General features: G+C 45.0%; 1 protein-coding gene across 8 annotated transcripts in view; it reads left to right on the top strand.

Moving 5' to 3' along the window:
* CARMIL1 (capping protein regulator and myosin 1 linker 1) overlaps positions 1 to 20,176 on the top strand; it is a 299,097-nt gene that overhangs the window by 137,404 nt on the left and 141,517 nt on the right. For all 8 annotated transcript variants that reach the window (XM_059179498.1, XM_059179496.1, XM_059179501.1 and 5 more), the window contains exons 9-11: positions 10,757 to 10,832; positions 16,392 to 16,480; positions 17,721 to 17,815. In XM_059179498.1, the coding sequence (XP_059035481.1) occupies positions 10,757 to 10,832; positions 16,392 to 16,480; positions 17,721 to 17,815 (260 nt within the window). The remainder of the gene's footprint in view (positions 1 to 10,756; positions 10,833 to 16,391; positions 16,481 to 17,720; positions 17,816 to 20,176) is intronic.

Genomic DNA, 20,176 nt, shown 5'->3' with positions numbered 1-20,176 from the left:
AATACAGTTACTTGACATATGCAGAACTGTGCACAATCCTACCCGCAAGTGAGAAGCCTTGTCAAAATATAGAGTCTTCCTGCAAATCTTTCCTCATTTCTTACCTGGAGGATTTTCAGTTTCCCAGTAAACACTACGTTCGTAAATCATCCACTTTTTTTTACCTGATTAAGGGTTGGATGGCTGTTTCTCATTACTGAGACTTCAGATGAGAAGGTGGGACACTTTTTCTGTGAAGGACCAGGTAGTAAATATTGTAGGCTTTATGGGGCCGATGGTCACTGTTGCAAATGCACAGCTGCTGCAGTAGACCGGAAGCAGCTCCAGGCAGTACGTGACTGAGTGTGATTGTGTTCCAATAAAACTTTATTTACAAAAATACACGCCGTGGGCTGTGGTTGGCTGACGCCTGGTCCACATCAGCGGCTTCTCATGGGGGTTGTATATACCCAAAGAGAAATGCAAGATGAGCTACAAAAGAAATAGAAAAATAATGAACTACTATTTATGTTCATTGTTGACTCATTTTAAAATTTCTTATCTTTGTTTTATAATTATATTAATACATATAAATATATATTATGAAAAATTAGGGCATTCTCAGAATTTTTCTTTTTTTTAAATTTATTTGTTTATTTATTTATTTGCAGTGGGCTAAATAACAGGCGTCACTGCTCTAGATGTCCTCTTTCCTACTCATGTCTGAATACTTTGGCTTTTTTCAGAACTGTCTTTCTCCCCTCTTTCTTGAGAGTGTAATTTGTCCCCACGATTCTTACTATTAAAATAGATACTGGCTTTTATATAAAGAGATGACTGTCCTTCCTGTTAGGTGGCCCCTGTTAATAGTATTTTGCCCATCAAGTTGCAACAAAGTATATTGGATGAACATTTCTGTTTAGAAGCCTGAGCTTGCTTACCCAAGAAGGAGATATCTGCACTTGCCTGGCAGCAGTTGGGAAGGATTCACAGTGGTACAGTCTGCGTGTGATATGGGTCATTTTCTGAATTTGAGAGGTTTTACAAGAACGTTTGTGACTTTCTCATTTGCCTGTGAATCAGGGAGAAGAGAATAGAGGAATTAGGCAAATTGGAGGTGCTAGAGGAGAGATTAGGCAGGCCACATGTTGACTTGGAGCCTGTGAGCAAACAGGGGCCATGCTTCTCCTACACGTTGATGGGTTTTCCCCCAGTGGCAGCTGGCCCCGTGTATTTCTAAGTGAACATAATTTCCAATTGGCCGTTATTCCAAGCTTTATCTTTTCATGCCATTCTCTCTTGTATTTACTCATCACAGTTAGAAACATCTCTTGTTAAGAGTCCCCGAAACCATTAGTGATCCTGGAAGGGAAGTTCCGTGAAGGCTGGGCTGTGTCTGTCCCATTCCTGCTGTGAGGCTCTTGGGTCAAACCAGTGGCTCAGGATTTTCAAGGGATATTGAGCTGCTCTGGGGGAGCAGATCATTAACCTGGGAGGTCAAGGGGATATTTATTTTTTCAGGTTTTGTTTTATTTTTTTAAAGATTTTATTTTATTTTAAGATTTTGTTTTAAAGATTTCGTTTATTTATTTGACAGAGAGCAAACATGAGTGACGGGGTAGGGCAGAGGGAGAAGGAGAAGCAGACTCCCCGCTGAGCAGGGAGCCTGAGGGCGGGGCTTGATCCCTGTTCCTGTATCATCAGCCCCCATCATAAAGTCTTTAGGGCCCTGCCTAGGAGCTTCAAGGGAAATTTATAAGCAACTTGAATGCTGTGCTCGATGACTAACTAAAACGCTGTATTGCAACTGAGTATAGGACCAGATGCCCTGTTGTTGCTGGAGAAGCATTCAGGGGTCAGGACAACCGTGGGCTTGTTAGGTCCATCCAAGTCCTCCCTGGAGAAGAACAGCACTTAGGTAATACTTGTGAGAATGCCTACTCACTTGTTACTTCCAGCTTCTAAGATTTTATTGAAGTATATTCTCAAAATGTATTCTGGTTTTGCTATCATTGGTGGGTCATAAAGAGGCCTAGTTTGAAAAAGACTTTGTTGTGCATTTCTCGTGGGATCGCCCAAAGACCCGTGAGCTGACATGTTCAAAGTGTAACTAGACTGTAGTTCAGAGTGGTGGGGACTGACGGGGTATAGAGGAGGTGGTCCCGAGTTGAAGAGAATATATAGCTTTAACTACATTGATTCTTCTTGTGCCCAGGAGATTTTCAAGAGGAACTAATCTCATCAGTCCTCTGAAGATGCAAAGATGCGCATCATTGAATTTACACTTGGCTTCTGAGAGTCCAGCCAGCAGCTCATTCCCTTCAGACTCATGTTTTCATATTTCTTCCTCATCAAAGTGACATTCTCGAGCCTGACACTTTCAGGAGAAGAGTGTTGAGTGTGGGTTAATGTTTGTCAAGGTTGTCCCCAGGGCACTGGTATAATTCTTTCCTCATCTGGGCTCTGTCTCTTTATTTCCACTCTCATTTTGAAGGGGAATAAATGCAGTTCGGAGTGTGAATTCAGGTGTGAATAGCACGGGCTTCTGTTTTCTGTCCCGAAATGTCTGAACTGTTATGTCCACAGCGGTTTTCAGTCAGGGTTGGATGGACTCTGATGTACAAGTTGATGATATGTTGGAGAACATGAAAAAAAAAATAGTAGAACTTCTTTTTCTTTTTCTTTCTCTTTTTTTCTTTTTCCAAGATTTTATTTATTTGAGAGAAGGAACAAGAGAAAGAGCACAAGCACGGGGAGGGGCAGGTGGAGAGAGAGAAGCAGGTTCGCTGCTGAGCTGGGAGCCTGACGTGGGACTCTTGATCCCAGGACCCTGGGATCACATGACCTGAGCTGAAGGCAGAGGCTTAATTGACTGACTCTCCCTGCCCCCCCACCGGAACCTTTAATAGAACTTGTTTTATTTATTTTATATCCATTTTGTTTGTGTGTGTGTGTGTGTGTGTGTGTGTGTGTGTGTGTGTGTGTGTGTTATACCAAATGTCATGTATTGGGACAGTGGCACGTATACATAATTTATAGATAAACACAGATTTGGGGGAGGTTTGTGCTCAAAATATTTTTCAATTAAGAGTGAATGATCTAAAACTCGAGTGATCATCCGTTTAGGATTCTGGTCACGTCCTCATCCGTGAAGTATTCAGATTGTCACGTATCTTACACGGTTGGCTACTGAGTGGTCCAGCCAACCATTTAATAGTAGACGGGACACACCTCTATATTAATTAGAATAGCAGGAAGGAGTAGCTACTCTATGACATTTGAAACTTCTTAAAACCCTCCAACTTCCATTTTAAAACTGGATATGAAGGAGAAAAATCTAAGTTATCCCTGGAAAGACTCTCAAGTGAATATGTCGGGAAGATACCCTGCGGTTCGGGGTCTTACCGTCCTTCCCCTGAGAGCACACATTCCGTGTACACGCAGGAGGCGTGCAGAGTAGCAAGACCTCATTCTAGCAAGAAACAACCCTCTTTTGAGCCTCTGAAATTTTGTGAGATTTATTAGGGGGAAATCTTTACTCCAGTGGAGTGTGGATATACGACAGAAAATTACTATGCCGTTCACGGGATGAGTGCCCTTTTCCTACATTGTGGATTGGGGGGCTTGCCAGACATCCTTCACATCTGTCAATCGTTTTTATTCTTTACCGCCCTTGTGGACTATTTCACACTGTCTCTCTCTTTTTTTTTTTTTTTTTTTTTAAAGATTTTATTTATTTATTTGACAGAGATCACAAGTAGACAGAGAGGCAGGCAGAGAGAGAGGGGGAAGCAGGCTCCCTGCAGAGCAGAGAGCCCGATGCGGGACTCGATCCCAAGACACTGGGATCATGACCTGAGCAGAAGAAGGCAGAGGCTTATCCCACTGAGCCACCCAGGCGCCCCTCACACTGTCTCTTTTAAACATCCCATTGTTTTTGGAGTTTCAGAGAGGAGGAGGCAGGCAGGTACAGGTGAGTATGGAGGGAAATTTGGCCCCAAAATAATAACTGGAAACATTAAATTCTCAAGAAGTCCTGAAGATCAGAAGGATGAGGCTTGACAACTGCTAATTCAACAGGTTATCCAGAATCTACACTAGCAAGGAATTGGCCAAGTGACTTAGACCCTCAGTCACTTGCCAACCTCTTTGTTTTTGCAAATTAACTTTTGAAAATTAGCCCCCAAGTATTAGCAGTTTATGTCTGATGTCCCGAACAAGAGCACTGTCAATATTTGAGAAATCACTCTGGGATAATCTTCATATTGACTTTCCAAATACGAACAAAGTGAGTGGTTGAATGTGATGGAAAAGGTTTGGAGACTTTGATCTTAAAATCCTATGTCTGTACCGCCATGGATTCCCTGGAGAGGAGATTGAAGATTCTCGGGGACGCGGGAGGCAGGAGGCTCCGTGAGGTGGTAGCAGCATGGTTAGGACGGTGGTTGGTGAGCTGGAAACCCAGGCAGTGGGTCTGAGACCTGGCTCTGTCCAGAGTAGCACTGCAGGATCAGGGAGTTCTCGAACTTTTCTATGTCCTGCGGGTTTACATCTGTGAAATAATGTGAGTCATGGTCCCTCCCTCTTAGAGTTATTGTGAAGACTCTGGATTAATAAATCTAAAGCATTGTGTGCTGGTACATAAAAATGTTTAAATAAATGCTTGCTATTTATTTTTTTTATTTATTTATTAAGATTTTATTTATTTATTTGACAGACAGAGGTCACAGAGCAGCAGGCAGAGAGAGAGGAGGAAGCAGGCTCCCCGCCAAGCAGAGAGCCTGATGCGGGGCTCAATCCCACGACCCTGGGATCATGACCTGAGCCGAAGGCAGAGGCTTTAACCCACTGAGCCACCCAGGCGCCCCAATGCTTGCTATTTTTTAAAAAAAACTTATTTAAGAGAGAGAGAGTATGAGTAGGGGGAGGGGCAGAGAGAGATTGAATCTCAAGCAGACGCCTCCCTCCCGACCCCCACCCCACCCCCCGGCTGAGCACAGAGCCGGACACAGGGCTGGATCCCAGGACCCTGAGATCACAACCCGAGCCAAAATCAGCAGTCAGATGCTTAACCAACTGAGCCACCCTGGCGCCCCTCCCCCCTTGCTACTTTTATATCCTAAAAGACTTGCCTGCTTTTAAAATGAATAGTGTTATAAAGTGGCCAATTTTATTAATTAAAAGGAAAAGAGTTAGAGACGCAAAATCCCTACATGACAGAAAGTTTTGCATTTCCAGGGGCTAGTTCATGATCTGTTTTGTGATGCTGCTTTTATCTTGTCAGCTTTGTGACAACATTTTCTTCTGGAAAGGTACAAGTGGAAAACTTGGTTCTTTTGAGTTTTAAGGGAAGGTTTAGATCACTCACCATTGCCAACTGAAATGAGAGATAAGGATCTCAGCTTGTATGACAAACCCCAACCTGTGGCTAAATTAACAACCACAACCAGAAGAACAACTCTATGTATAATACATTTATATCAGGAATAAGGTTAGGGAATATTAAACGAGTCCTCTCCTTTGACTCAGTATCAGAAAAGATTTTGCCCTGGGGCTCTGAAGGGTATTAACACTGGATCTTCTCAGGGTTTGGAGTCTCAGAGCGGTTTTGCTGCCATTTTAAGGAAATGGTAGAAGTAGCCTATGGAAACGGCAAGAAAAATACTGTGTTGCCAGGACTCAGGAGAAGGTTCCCTGAACTGTAGCTCTTCAAGAATGACTTGACTCTTAAGATCAAAAGTCGAGTGATAGTTAAGAGTCTCTTAGGAGATCAAAGCAAGACACAGTGGGATACACAGGGCCACAGACTGATGGTAGAAAGCTGTTACCCGGGGCGCCCGGGTGGCTCAGTGGGTTAAAGCCTCTGCCTTTGGCTCAAGTCATGATTCCAGGATCCTGGGATCAAGCCCTGCATGGGGATCTCTGCTCAGCGGGGAGCCTGCTTCCGTTCCTCTCTCTCTGCCTGCCTCTCTGCCTACCTGTGATCACTGTCTGTCAAATAAATAAATAAAATCTTTTAAAAAAATAAAAAGAAAGAAAGAAAGAAAAAAAGAAAGAAAGAAAGAAAGAAAGCTGTTACCCTGCAAAAATCCGTCAAGATGACAAGTGTTGGTGTTTGGAACCCTTTCTGTATTATGTAATATAATGCCAGCCGTGCTTGGTGAAAACCCGAGAAAGGGCTGGTTCTGATCAGCCCAGACCCCACCAGGGAAATGCAGGGAGCGCTTTGCCTGGAGCTGGTGTTGGCACAGCCGTGGGAGGCCCACGTGAATGCCAGATGGGTTATCTTTGATTTGCTTCTTTGCTCACTTACTACTGTGTTCTAAGAAAGCCATCAGGAAAAGGAACTCTCAGGAATCAAATTATTGACATGCAGTCTTGAGTTTTTTTCTGTTGGGGTGAGATGCACTGGTTTTGATCATGGTTGGTGATTGTTATGTTTAGACCGAGACTGCTGGAACCTTGGCCTCTGTGTCGTGGCTGTCCTGGGGGCTTGGACGGTCCAAGAGGAACAGATTCGAGGAATCCCGGATGTCCCTGGGATCAGACCTTGGCTTTTCTCTGAGTGTTTGCCGGAGTGCTTTCTGGATGCTCACTTCTTAGACACAAAGCTCCCCGTTCTTGGCACAGCCCAGCCGGCGTGAGAGGTTTCAGACCTGAGAACCGATGTTTTACCAGCTGTTGCGTGCCACTGTAGCTCGTTTACTTTGGTTTCTGTTTTGTATTCCAACGTGGGAATGCGCCACAGTTTATCCTTTCTGTGGCCGATTGGATGTTTGGGTCAGTTTCGTGACTGTTCTGAGCAATGCTTATAAGGCCATTCTTGAGCTGTCAGTGGAGAGAAGGGCATGCAGTCGTGTACCAGAATGCACATAGTGGTCAAGCCAGCCACGCTCTCCACCAGTTAGCTCAAGAGATGGGCTCTGGCCTCTCCTACGAAGACAGGCCTGGGTCCGTTATTCTTTGCGGTCACCCCGCACTCCTGGCTGTAGTAATTATTCCAACAGTCCTTGTGTTCTGTAGGGCTTTGTCATAAAAGCATGCATGTTTCCATTGGGGTGGTGTAACTCTTTAATGGGTTTAGGAAGAATTACTTCTTTTTGCCTTGGCCCCTGGTCCAGCCTCACTCCGGAGGATGGAAGCTGTCCTTGCTCTGATACCGTCTACCTACTTGGCTGAAATTGTTCAACTCCTGAAACATTTCTCTGCTTCAAAGCTTTTTATGGGCACCCTGTTTACAGTCCCATTCCTAGTGCAGCTTTCCAGCCTGGTTTCTGGACCCTCCAGTGTTCTGCTTATCTCCTGCTGGATGCAAACCACTCCAGCCTAAAGGGCCTACAGCACAAGCCGTCACTTTCACTCACCTGTCACAGTTCCAGGCTCAGTGGGGCTCTGACAGGAGGTTTTTGCCTTGGGGCTCTTCTCAGCCGTGAGAGTCAGACAGGGGCCGGGTCCAGAGCCATCAAAAGGCTTCCTCAGCTACATACCTGGTGGCTGATGCTAGCTGTCTGCTGACTCCCTTCCTTGTGGCCTTCCCACGTGGCTAGACCTTCTCAGGGCGAGGCAGCTGGATGCTGTGGCTGAGCATGTCAAGGGACGGAGCTGAGCAGAAGCCATTTTATTATCTTTTCTATCCTCACCCTGGGAGTCCCACTGCATCAGAGGAAGACATCCATGTGGTCGCCAGGGGCTGACGATATATAATACAGCCAGTAGAGACCATGATGTGTACGTTTTGTGTAAGGACAAGTTTCCATTTCTCTTGGTTGAGTACATAGGGTCGAGACCACCAGGTCTTATGGTAAGTGTGTGTTAAGTGAAGGCACCTTCGGACTGTGTTCTACCCCGATCGTGCTGTTTGCATTTCCCTCAGCAGTGTATGAGGGTTTCAGTTGCTTGGCATCCTTGCCAGCCCTTGGTTTTTTGGTTTTTTGTTTTGTTTTTAAAGTTTAGCAATTCAGTAAGTTTGTAGTGGTATCTCCTTTTGGCTATAAACTGCATTTCTTTAATGGCTAATAATTTCAAACATCTTTTTTTTTTAAGATCTATTTTTTTTTTAAGATTTATTTATTTGAGAGAGAGAGAGAGCACAGGGGGTGAGGGAGAAGCAGGCTCCCTGCTGAGCAGAGAGCCCGGCGCAGGGCTCAATCCCAGGACCCCAGGACCATGACCTGAGCCAAAGGCAGACGCTGAACTGACTGAGCCCCCCAGGTCCCTCAAACATCTTCTTGTATACTTCTTTCCCATTGATACATCTTCTCTGATGAGCGATCTTGTTTAGATCTTTTGCCTCTTTTTAAAAATTGGGTTGTTTTTTATTACTGACCTCCAAGAGTTCTTTATGCATTCTGATACCAAGTCCTTTGTCGGAAGTGTGATTGGTCAGCATTTACGCCCAGCCTGGGGCTTGTCTTTCCCTTCTCTTAACAGATCTTGGGCAGAGCAAAGATTTTGGTTTTGGTGAAGTCCGATTTATCCATTTTCCCCTTTTATGGATCATGCTCTTGGCATCCCATCTAAAAACTCTTCGACTAAAGCCATTCCTTGCCCTGTTGACCATTTTTTTCTAGATTCTCTACTTTAGCTGGGGAGCTGGCTCTGGCTTTTCAGGGTTTTTGCTATTTGTATGGAGAGACGCTGCTGTCCCATGCCCCATGTCAGTGCAAAGCCTGGGTCTCTTAATGCTGTGCTCTCCACTTCTTGCAAATGACTTCATTATGACAAAAGCCAGCTGTACTCCAAGTCAGGTGACAGACTGGAACACATCATGAAGAGGTTCTGAAGTGTAGTCGCTACTTGACATTAAGTCATCGGAAGGAGAGAAGCTGAGAATGCTTTGCCCCAGTTCTTGAAAGGAGCAGCACAGGGGAACTCTCTTGAACTGAGCATGTGAGAAGCTGGCATCTGCCCCCAGAGAAGCCACAGACTGTCACCAGCTCCCAGGGAGAGCGACAGGAGTTCGCTCTTGCACCTGGTCGGGCGGCCGGGGGAGCGGTAAAGGGAGGGAAGAGCGTGAAACCATTGTGGATGTAGACATGGTTCATGGTTCTAAATCTAAAATCTAAAACTTAGGCAAAATTAATAAAGAGGCCATTCGATAGGACAGGTGGCCTATGGAACAACATGACTGAGACTGGTAATTCCTTTGTGTGTATTGTTTTTCTCGCCTAGTCTGGGGGACTCCTTTCTCTATCTATCTATCTATTTAAGATTTTATGTATTTAGTTGACAGAGAGAGAGCACAAGTTGGGGGAGCAGCAGAGGGAGAGGGAGAAGCTGACTCACCACTGAGCAGAGAGCCCAATGTGGGACTTGATCCCAGAACTCTGGGATCATGACCTGAATCGAAGGGATGCCTGACCGACTGAGCCACCCAGGCACCCCTCCTTTCTCCTTTTTAAAGCATGTCTGATGAAGCTGTGTAACGTGCCCGCCACGGGGCCTGGTACCCAGAAGCTCTGAAACAATGTGGATTTCCCGTCTCTTTCGACCTTCTGCCTTCCTCTTCTATTTCAGTAACAATTTGAGTATTTTCTGCGTGTCATGCCGTGTGGGTGAAACTGATTGTGATCTCACCGAAGCCAGAAATCTGAAATAGAGTGGGTTTTCAAAGAGCTTACAGCCTGGGATGGGGGTGGAGACATAGATGTTCAGTACAAACCATAATCCAAGGCAGAGTAAAATCAATGCTAAACAGAGATGCAAGCAAGGGTGCTGGCTGGGGTGACCCAGGGTCACGGAGAGGAGAGGAAGAGTGATGTGCGGATCCTGGGGTGCTCGGATTCTCATAGGCAAACTCGGATTCTCTGATTGTGCCATCGTCTGGTATCTGTGATGCGTAGTAAACGGTCTGCTTTTGGGCTGGAGCGTGCGTGGGGGGCATGTCGCAGGGAGATCAGGCCGGAAAATGGAGTGCAGACAGGGCTCTGATGCAAGTAGCCGGCATCCGTAGCTGAAGGGTGTGTGTGAAGCATAAGATGAAAATACACCCGGGCTAGCTCCTGTGTGTGCGCAGTACAAGGAACTGCAAGAAAGTACCAAAGGGTTATAGGATGCTTGCTAAGCACTGGGAGTCCATTCAGGGTCACTTACTATCTGCAAGGCCAGACGGTGTCCTTGCTTAGAGTATAAACTCCTCAACTAGAGAATATAGTGGCGGGACAATGGGACAGTGGGACAATGCCCAACGTAAGTACTCATAGCCTCGTGTTGACCAGAAGCCTTACCGATAACATGAACGCGTAACAAACACTTTGTATATTATATGTATTATGTACTGTAATTCTCAGTAATAAAGCAAGCTAGAGGAAAAAATGCCATCAAGGAAATCCTAAGGAAGAGAAAATACATTTAAAGTACTGTACATTTTTATTAAAAAAAAAAAAAAAAGCCATGCAGTTCAAACCCGTATTGTTCGAGAGTGAACTGTATAGGACATTTCTGCTGGTTAAAGAAATCTGACTCATTCATGTAGAAGGAGCAGTACAGTCTTTCCTAGAGCAAGGAGTTCTCTGAGGAAACACTGCTTACCCCTCTTGTCCTTTGGATATAGACATCAGGGGCCCTAGAGGTAGTTTAAATTCAGCTTTTAGGAATTCTGCTTACATCAGACTGAAGATCTGTCCCAGAGATCTGTGGGTGAAGTAGTTTCGGGGGGATGTCATGTTTGTACTAACAGGAGCTAACAAGTGAACTTGGGTGCCGGGGGTTGAACATGACGTGTCAGTAAGGCTCCAGTACGAGGGCCTCCGATGGATGTTGTTATTTCTGCTTCTAGGGACCTGATACCCATCGTTGCTGCTCTGGAATACAATCAGTGGTTCACGAAGCTATCTTCCAAGGATCTGAAACTGGTAAGTAAGTGAAGATGTTGCAGATGTTGCTTACTTCTGCTGAGTTTCCAAAGCCCGATAATTATCAGAAAGACATTTGTTTTTCTACTCATCTGGCGAGCTGCATACATGCTTTTTTCTTGAGGAGGTATTTTCCTGTAAATGATCTGCATACCATTTCACCAAGTTGGTAATGTGAGATGCCACGGAGAAGTACTTCCTCCTGTTTTCAGCTGCCTCCAGCAATTTTAGATAATGAACCGAGAGACCCAGTTCCCAGAGCCTTCAGTACGCACTCATTCTGTTGGGTAAAACTCTTAAACTTGAGTTTGCACAGCTGCAGGGAGCAGATTTGATGTTTCTATCCTGCATTCCGTCTCTGCCAAGCTTCCCTTCCTAAGAGTTTGGGTAAACGGGATCAGGCAGGGTTTGTGTGCTGGAGTGATGAGAGTTAACATTAATTTTCTAGAGGAGTTTTAGGGCACATTTGTATGTAAGCAAAAGGAAATCAGAAGTGAGACGTTAGTTTTCATAAGGTATGGGGGAGCCAGATTTTCTGTCTGTTTTACTAGTGGAAGTGAGATGCTCTGTTGGGATTTTTTTTTTTGCAAGCCCAAAGCAGCTGTATGGGCAGAACCTTATCCCTAAGTTAACTTTATCCTACTTCATTTTAGGGCAGGATGTAATCTAGAGGTTGTTTGCTTGGTGACTCTTTGTTCAAGCCTCTGACTTTCAGAGGTCATGGGAACTGGAGGGTTAACGATTTTCATAGTGGAGAGGTAGGATTTTGATGGAGACCTGGATCTGTAGAAAATGGGGGGGCTGAGGTTTGCTAGTGGACAGGCTGCTGGGCCTCTGAATTTGCCTGGGGTGTGAGTGGTTTAAAGTAGTATCAGTATAGGCACGGGCTGAGCTCATTTGGGGCTCGCTAAGAGCCAGTGTGGTATAGGAAAGAGTGCGGGCTTGGAAACAGAAACCTGGGTCTCAGACTCTGGCTCCTGTGACAAGGCTGTGGGACCTTCGTAAGTTACCTGACATCCCAGGGCCTCAGTTTCCCATTACCGAGAGTCCATTGGAGTTCGTGTTTCACTCATCTCTGTCCGGTGCTTATCAGAATATGTTGGCTTATAATAGCTAGTCCATAAAAATTGGTCTAATAAATGGGTGTCAGATTAGTTTGTTGAATGAATGAATGGACACAGCAATAGAGCTAATTTGCAGGGTATTGGGGATGAATAAATCATGTGTGTAGAAATGCTGACAGAGTACCTGACATCTTGTAGGCATTTCCTGTTCACTGTTACTCTTACAGCATCACAGACTAGCGGAGAGGCTGAGAAATGAGCAAGTGTGGTGGTGGAGTTTTGGAAATTTGTATCCGCCCCACGGGGGGAGGGTCTGTGCTCAGTGAGGATGGAGTGAGGCACGGCTGGGGGCCAGGTAGACTCCCAGGGAACATGCTGACGCAGTGGTGGGAGGGAGATCCAACAGCAGAAGCCTCAGTCCAGAACACAAGGCATGGAGGCGCTCAGAAGCTTTCCCTCGATGTCCGGGGATGAAAGGAAGCGTCGTGGCACTATTTGAGAGCTGCCCTTACCGCTCTTCCAATAACTGCAATTTAAGCTCCAAAACACTGATTTGTATATTTTTAATATTTGGTATTTTAAAATGAAGAATGGTCTTTGGGATATTGCTCTTCAGTCTTCAAAAACAGTAGCAGTTTTTCGTGTTTTTTCACCTAACGTTAAAAAGAGCTGATACTTGCCCTTTTGAAGGTGACGGCAAGATGCAACCTTGGAACCTTTTCTGATACTCAGTTTATGGGTGCGAAAGACAGTAGTACGCCTTCTTTGGACTTTTTGAAAACGTGGAATGGAGTGCAGGACACAAAGGAATGACTTCCTCTTGAGTACAGGGATTCTCCGGGTTGTTAAGATTGCTCCTAGCTCCGTAAAATCCTCCTGTGCTAAGCTGCCACAAGAAAAATGGGTTGTAGGGGCTTTATGCTGATCTTAGGACATCCATTAATAATCACTTTCTTTAATTTAAATAGAAGGGTAGAAGGATCTTTTTTTTTTTAAGATACCAAAGTTGTGATGAAGAGTAAGTTTCTGTCTTACATTCTTGACTCATTAACATCACAGTGGATGGGGATCTTGCTTAAGTCTTAACTTAGGCAAGTTAGCAACCAGTGTGGGGTCTTTCTGCATCTTTTTCAAATGGCCTCATTGGGCCAGTTCCCTTGGTTCCTTTTAGTTATAAAATTCTGTATGCCTTTATTTTGCACTAGTCCAATTGTTGTTGATAGCGATTTCCCTCGTTTTTAGAGTATACTTCTGATTTTTTAACTAAAGGCAAGCTCTTGGAGAGCCACTGTATGAACTTACTAAGAATCCCCCCCCCCCCTCGGGCGCCTGGGTGGCTCAGTGGGTTAAGCCGCTGCCTTCACCTCAGGTCATGATCTCAGGGTCCTGGGATCGAGTCCCGCATCGGGCTCTCTGCTCAGCAGGGAGCCTGCTTCCTCCTCTCTCTCTCTCTCTGCCTGCCTCTCCGACTACTTGTGATTTCTCTCTGTCAAATAAATAAATAAAATCTTTAAAAAAAAAAAAAAGAATTTTCCCCCCTAAATCAGTGACCGTAGTGCAGCACAGGCGGCTGGGGAGCACTACTCTAGTGGTCGTATGTTATTTGCTGTCTAGGTTTGGGGGGGGGGTGTATACCTCTTAAAAAATTTCATCATTATAATATTCTTCAGTGTAGAAAACAATTCTTTGCATGTGCTTGGGCACTTCATAAAAAGTAGCAAAATTAACATAGACATGAATGACTTGTTCTGCTTTTCCCCTACCAGCATTTTAAAGAAAAGCTGGACATACTTTTTGGACATTTTCTGTAATAAATTTTTATTACAGTAATGATACCTAATAGGGAAATGAAAGCCCTGCTTTGGGAAATTGCTTTTCTGGAAGCTCTGTAAGGTAGCCCTGGAAAGATAATGATATACCATGGATTGTTTTTGGAAAATAGGATAATCCCTGCAAAAATACTGTCTAAGCAGTGACTTTTTATCATGCTAACACAGAGTAGGATCAGTTCCCTGGTTGTGTATTGTAAGACAGAGAATCACACTGATAAGGGGGTCACCATTTTGAAAATGAGCACCATCAGCACAATATAAATGGCAGGCATCGGGTCAATTGGAATTAATTTTCCTCTTCCTTCATCAGTCTGTGGGACCCATCAGAAACTCCGGGACCCTGTGAAAGCTACATCTAGACTGAATGGAATTGGACAGCACATAAGAATCACAGGTGTCTTACGTGCTGTGGGACTCGTGTGTTTTCTAAAGGATGTTCACTAGCGAATTTTTGTTACATTTCAGACGGTCCCAATGATGCCTAATCCAGCGGGACATATGTGATCGGATAAATCAAAGAATTGTAATTTTTTGTTGGTACTTTAAGAAAAGAAACTGCTTTGATTATAGTATGCTGTGGTCCTCGGAATTTCCCTCCTGCTTCCCTTCCGTTCCCTTCTCTTTCCCTTTCTTCCCCCCTTCTGCTTTTACTTTTTCTTTTCCTTTCTTTCTCCTTCCTTTGTTCCCTCCTTCCTTCCTTCTTCTTTTTCTTTCCTCCTTTCTGCCTTTCCTTCTCTCTTTCTTGTCTCTTGCTTGCTTGCTTTTTCTCTTTATCAATTTCTCTCTCTCTTTCCCCTTTCTTCCTTCCTTTCTCTCTCTTTCTCTCTTCCTTCCTCCCTCCCTCCCTTCCTGCTGTGTCATAAAGGATTTAAATAGACCCTACATTGCGATGAGATTTTATTTATTTTTATTTTTAAAGATTTTTTCTTTTGTTTATTTGAGAGAGAGGGAGAGCGAGAGAGGGCATGAACACAGAGGGAGAGAGAGAGAGAGAAGCAGACTGTCCAGTGATCAGGGAGCCTGATGCGGGGCTTGATCCCAGGACCTGGAGATCATGACCTGAGCCGAAGGCAGACGCTTAACTGACTGAGCCACCCAGGCGTCCTTAAAATCACTTTTAAATGTAGAAGTGATTTTAAAATCAGGAGCCACCTTAAGTCAGGTTTGGAATAAGGCAGAAACATAGAACAAATTAAAAAATATTAATATGTAAAATTAAAAAAGAACGTTTACAATTCCGCCACCAGGATACAACTCTGCATTTTTCCTAGCATCCTCAAGAGTTGTGCAACATACAACAGCCATTTCAGTTGTTGTGATCTTTATTTGAAACATTTCATTTTAATTCTGCATTTTCATATGACAGTATATCTTGAGCACTTAAAATATTTTGACAGATACAATGTTACAACTACTTGATTTTAAAAAACATAATGTTTATGAACATGAGAGAGCACTTATTGAATTCTTATTGGGTCCTTTCCTCCTTTATTTTAGAAACTGCCAGCAGGACCACCGTAATAGTTAACGTTTATCAATCATAATTCAGCCACCATTTTAAAGTATATGACATCTCAGGGCACCTGGGAGGCTTAGTGGGTTAAAGCCTCTGCCTTCGGCTCAGGTCATGATCTCAGGGTCCTGGGATCGAGCCCCACATTGGGCTCTTTGCTCAGCAGGGAGCCTGCTTCCTCCTCTCTCTGCCTCCCTCTCTGCCTACTAGTGATCTCTGTCTGTCAAATAAATAAAATCTTAAAAAAAAAAAAAAGTATATGACATCTCTGAACCTTAACTTTCTTATCTATAAAAAGGGAGTAATAATGCTTCACAGTTTTATGCTGACATATACCCAAAGGGCTTAGCTCAGGGCCAAGCACAAGATAAGAGCTCAGCAAAGGGCTTGTCATCATGAACCTAGCATCTTTTTTTTTTTTTTTTTAAAGATTGTCTTTATTCATTTGACAGACACCGCGAGAGAAGGAACACAAGCAGGGGAGTGGGAGAGGGAAAAGTAGGCTTCCTGCTGAGCAGGGACCCTGATGGGGGGCTCGATCCCAGGACCCTGATGAGCCTTCATCATTACCAACATTAAGTCTTTCATTCTCTGGCTGGAGGGTGCTTTCTTTGGGAATTCCTTTTGGTTTTCCCAAGATTGGGCGCATATGCCTCTGAGTGCCCACAGCACTACTAACATGGCCTTTAATGATTCCATCAGAATCGTCTGTTTTCTGGTCTGATGGCCCTGCTGGCTGGTGTACTCTTTTTTTTAAAGGTTTTATTTATTTATTTCACAGACAGAGATCGCAAACAGGCAGAGAGAGAGGAGAAAGCAGGCTCCCTGCAGAGCAGAGAGCCCAATGCGGGGCTCGATCTCAGACCCTGGGATCATGACCCGAGCCGAAGGCGGAGGCTTTAACCCATTGAGTCACCCAGGCGCCCCTGGCTGGTGTAGTCTTAAAGGCAGGGACTCTCTGTTCTTGGTGTCCTTATATCCCGGGTCCTCCATTGTGACGGTGTGTAGTCATGGATGCCGCATCAGGTGTTGACAAAGGAATGACTGCACGTTACGTGGCTTCTTTAATTATTCGCACCTGCGTGGGTTTGTGACAGGAAAGTGAGGTTGCCTTGGGCTCAGAGTGCTCACACAGTGTCTTCCCTCACAGTCCGCCGATGTCTGCGAACAGATCTTGAGAGTGGTGAGCAGGTCCAGTCGGCTGGAGGAACTGGTGTTGGAAAACGCTGGGCTCAGAACGTGAGTACTGTCCCGAATATATAAACATGTAACTTAAACATTTTCTGTCATTTTCTCTAAAATTAATATATAGTTTAAAAAAAGAAAAAACGCTTGAGCCACTCACATATGAAGTGTCACGTTTTCTCTTATTAAAAAAATAAGTAAAGGATCCCTGTGCTCCCCATCAGCACAGAGGTCGAGGGTCTTACAACATCCTCTGTGGTCCGGTCCTTGGTGGTTTTCAGAGGAGCCGGGTGTGCTGGTGAGGAGAGCAGGCCCTGAGCCAGATGCCCTCATGGCTTTGGGCAAATTGCTTCACTCTGGGCCTCACTTTCTTTATCTTGAAGATGGACAACACAGTAGCACCTGCCTTTTAGAGTGAGGGCTGTGAGGAGAAGTAAATCCATGTATGTAAAGTGCTTAGGAAAGAATCTTCCCTGTTACAGATGCTCTGCGTTAACTCTTGGAAGTATCATTCACGGACGCACTGACACATTTCCCGTGGTTCTGTTGCGTTGCTTGGCTCTGTTTTATCTGCTTCCCTCTCTTTCCAGACCCATACCTCCCTCGTTCAGTGGTCAGTAGTGGCTGGGTAGGCAGGGCCCAAGCCTCACATGGAGTTCGAATCTGCTAGAACAAAGACTTTACTGTGCCTAAGTGAGGGCGGTAGACACCTTTGTCATCATAGCACTTAGTGTGTTCTTTTAAGTACAACATACCTGAAATAGTGATTTTGAGTTTTTGTTAAAACATAGTGCTAGCAATCGTAGCCTTTAAACTAATTAATAAGTAGGGCGATCAGTTTTGCATTTTTGAGTATTGCCTGAAATGAAAATTGAGTGTAGAGTGAACAGCCAATGGCTGTTTCCATGAAAAGAAGGCTCGATTCAGGACTTTTTTTTTTTTTTTTTAAGTTATGAGGGGACTAAATAATACTATTTATAGCATCCTGTAATGTATCTTTAAAGGGGCAATTGTATATTTTCTTTTTGCTTTTGAATGCGGTTTTGGCTAATCAACATGAACTACATTTGCGCTGTGGCTTTGGGGATTCTCTAATAAGGATAGAAACTAGTGGAGGCTGGAATTCGGTGTTAACAAATGTGTAAAAAAAAAATAAAATAAATGTGTAGTAAGTTGATTACCATTGTAAAGAAACTTGTTCTTTTGTTAGCTCTCACTCGAGCCGTAGCTGTGTTTTGATTTGAGCAGTTTTACGTTCCGTGGCACTTAACCTTGCTGTTTTGTTTACTTGCAGGGATTTTGCCCAAAAACTGGCCAGTGCCCTAGCGCACAATCCCAGCTCAGGACTCCACACAGTTAACCTGGCAGGCAACCCGCTGGAGGACCGAGGTACCGTCAAGCTCGCGTGGTCTCTCCCACTGGGGTGGTGACAGCACCCAGCAGCTGTCATGTGGCCCGGGCCCCCCATGAATGGTGTCAAGCTCCATTGTAATTATTTCATAAATGCCACCAATGCTTTGTTGGCTTTGCGGTTTTTCTCCCCTTTGATGAAAATACGGGGGCTGAAATTCATTCTCTATGTAACCTCTCTTGAAGAGCTACCAACAGAAAGCAGCATATTATTTTTAAACCACCATATTAGTTTCTTCATGGCTGCATTAGAAATTACCGCCCATGTGGCCGCAGGTGTCACATGACAGTCTCCTTGGGTTTGTAGGGTCATCTGGGCACAGGTTCACTGGGCCATCTACTCAGAGCCTCTCAGGGCTGAAGTCAGGTTGTCAGCTGCGGCTCTGATCTTGTGTGACCTGATGTGTTCAGGCTTGCCAGTTGTCAGCAGAATCAATGTCCTTGTGTCTGCAGGACAGACATCACCACGGTCTCGCTGGCTGTCATCTGGGACCAATCCCAGCATCCAGAGTCTATGCTCAGGTCCTAACTAAATGGCCCCCCCCTCACTGCATGCCAGTTTGTTTTGTGCTTGAGGCAGTAAGGAACACATCTCTCTGATGCTTACCTTTCTTTTTAGGAGAGCACCTGATTAGGTCAGGCCCACCCAGGACAGTCTCTGCTTTCGAACTCAAAGTCAACAGAATATAACCCAGTCACATTAGCAGTATGCCATATAATCATCAGTCTGCCCCACACACTCAAGGAAATTACACAGGGCATGTGTACTGGGGGCAAGAACCTTGGGGACCTTCTTACTCATCTGTCCACCACACGTTATCTTTTTATATTTAACAGGATTTGAATGTGAGGATTCGGAGAAAATGAAGGACTGGAGTTTACGATGAGGCAGAAGAAAGTTTCATTAAAAGTGTGTGTGTGGGCAGAAGGGAGAGTCAGTAGGTTCAGAATGTGAAACTTAAGTATTTGAATTCTTAGGAGGGGAACGTTGGTGGGTGTGGTTTAAGAAGGAGTAGCTTTATCTCTGGAGGGACTATTTTGTTTTCATTATCGGTTGCAAATGTTTTCCAGCATGGCTGAATAAAAGCCTTTCATCTTGCAATGTTATATATTTGATGAGGATTAATTATTAAAGGGAGCTGAAGGTACCGATACAGACAATTCTTTGTGTTCCTGATAGAGGCACGGTTCTTCGTTGAAAAGGACACCCACCCATTTTGGTATTCAAGTCAAAAATAAAGAGTAACTTCCTAGCATTTAAAGTAAGTGAATGTAAAGGAAGTTTGAGACTGAATTAGAAAACGAGGGCCCATGAGAATCATCCTCTCGGAAACAACTACAGCTGCAAAGTGTGGCTGCATATCCCTGCAGTAGGAGTTTCTTCGGGGTACGGGAATTTCTTTAGGAAAAACAGATGTTGTCTCCATGAGTCAGCTGAGAGAAGGTGATGACTATGACCAATGGAAATCGACATGGAGATCACCTTCTATAGATAAGAGGCCGTTTCTGCTTTGGTTTTGAAGATGGGAGGGACCCAAACATAGTCATCTCCTGGCGGGACAGAGTCCGTGGAGGGAGGCAGGTGATAGAGGCAGGTCCTTAAGGGTGTAAACCCAGAGTGTGGCAGGGCAAGGGCCGGGAGACACAGATGCCCCCACAGCGAGGTACCAGTTCACAACCAGTGGCATGGCTGTGATCAGAGTGAGTGTTGGTGAGGACGTGGGCAGTGAGGACACATGCTTCACTGGTGCGAATGTAAAATGGCACAGCCACTTTGCAGACTGGTTAGACAGTTTCCTAAAAAGCTAACCACACATTGCGGTACGGTCGGTGAAGCGTCCGACTCTTGGTTTTGGCTCCGATGGTGATCTGGAGGTTCTGGAGCCGAGCCCCACGTCGGGGTCTGTGCTCTGTGCGGGGTCCACTTTAGACTCTCCCTCTGCCTCTGCCCCTGCCCCCCGCCTCTGTTAAATCAATAAATCTTTTAAAAAAGAATAAAGCTAGACATGGATTCCACACAACCCCATGGTTCCACTCCCAGAAATCACTCAAGAGAAGTGGAGCCTTCGCCCAACCCGGACGTGCGAATGGACACTCACTGCAGGGTTCTTCATTAGGGCCCCACGGCCACGGCTGGTGGGAGGGCAGACGTGGGGCTGGGTATCTAGACGGGGCGCCCAGCTGAGCCGCAGACACAGATGCAGGGCCGATCTGGCTACGACGTGGTGGGACCTCAGAAACCTTACCACAGGTGACAGAAGCCGGACCCCAAAGACCACATAGAGTTTGAGTTTGGGGTCTTGGAGGGAAGGATGTGTGTGAGGCCCTTCGTCTCCTTGT

The sequence above is a fragment of the Mustela lutreola genome, chromosome 6, assembly GCF_030435805.1.
Source record: "Mustela lutreola isolate mMusLut2 chromosome 6, mMusLut2.pri, whole genome shotgun sequence".
NCBI lineage: Eukaryota > Metazoa > Chordata > Mammalia > Carnivora > Mustelidae > Mustela > Mustela lutreola.
The sequence above is the reverse complement of the archived record's forward strand: the minus strand, read 5'-3'. Positions and strand labels throughout refer to the sequence as shown.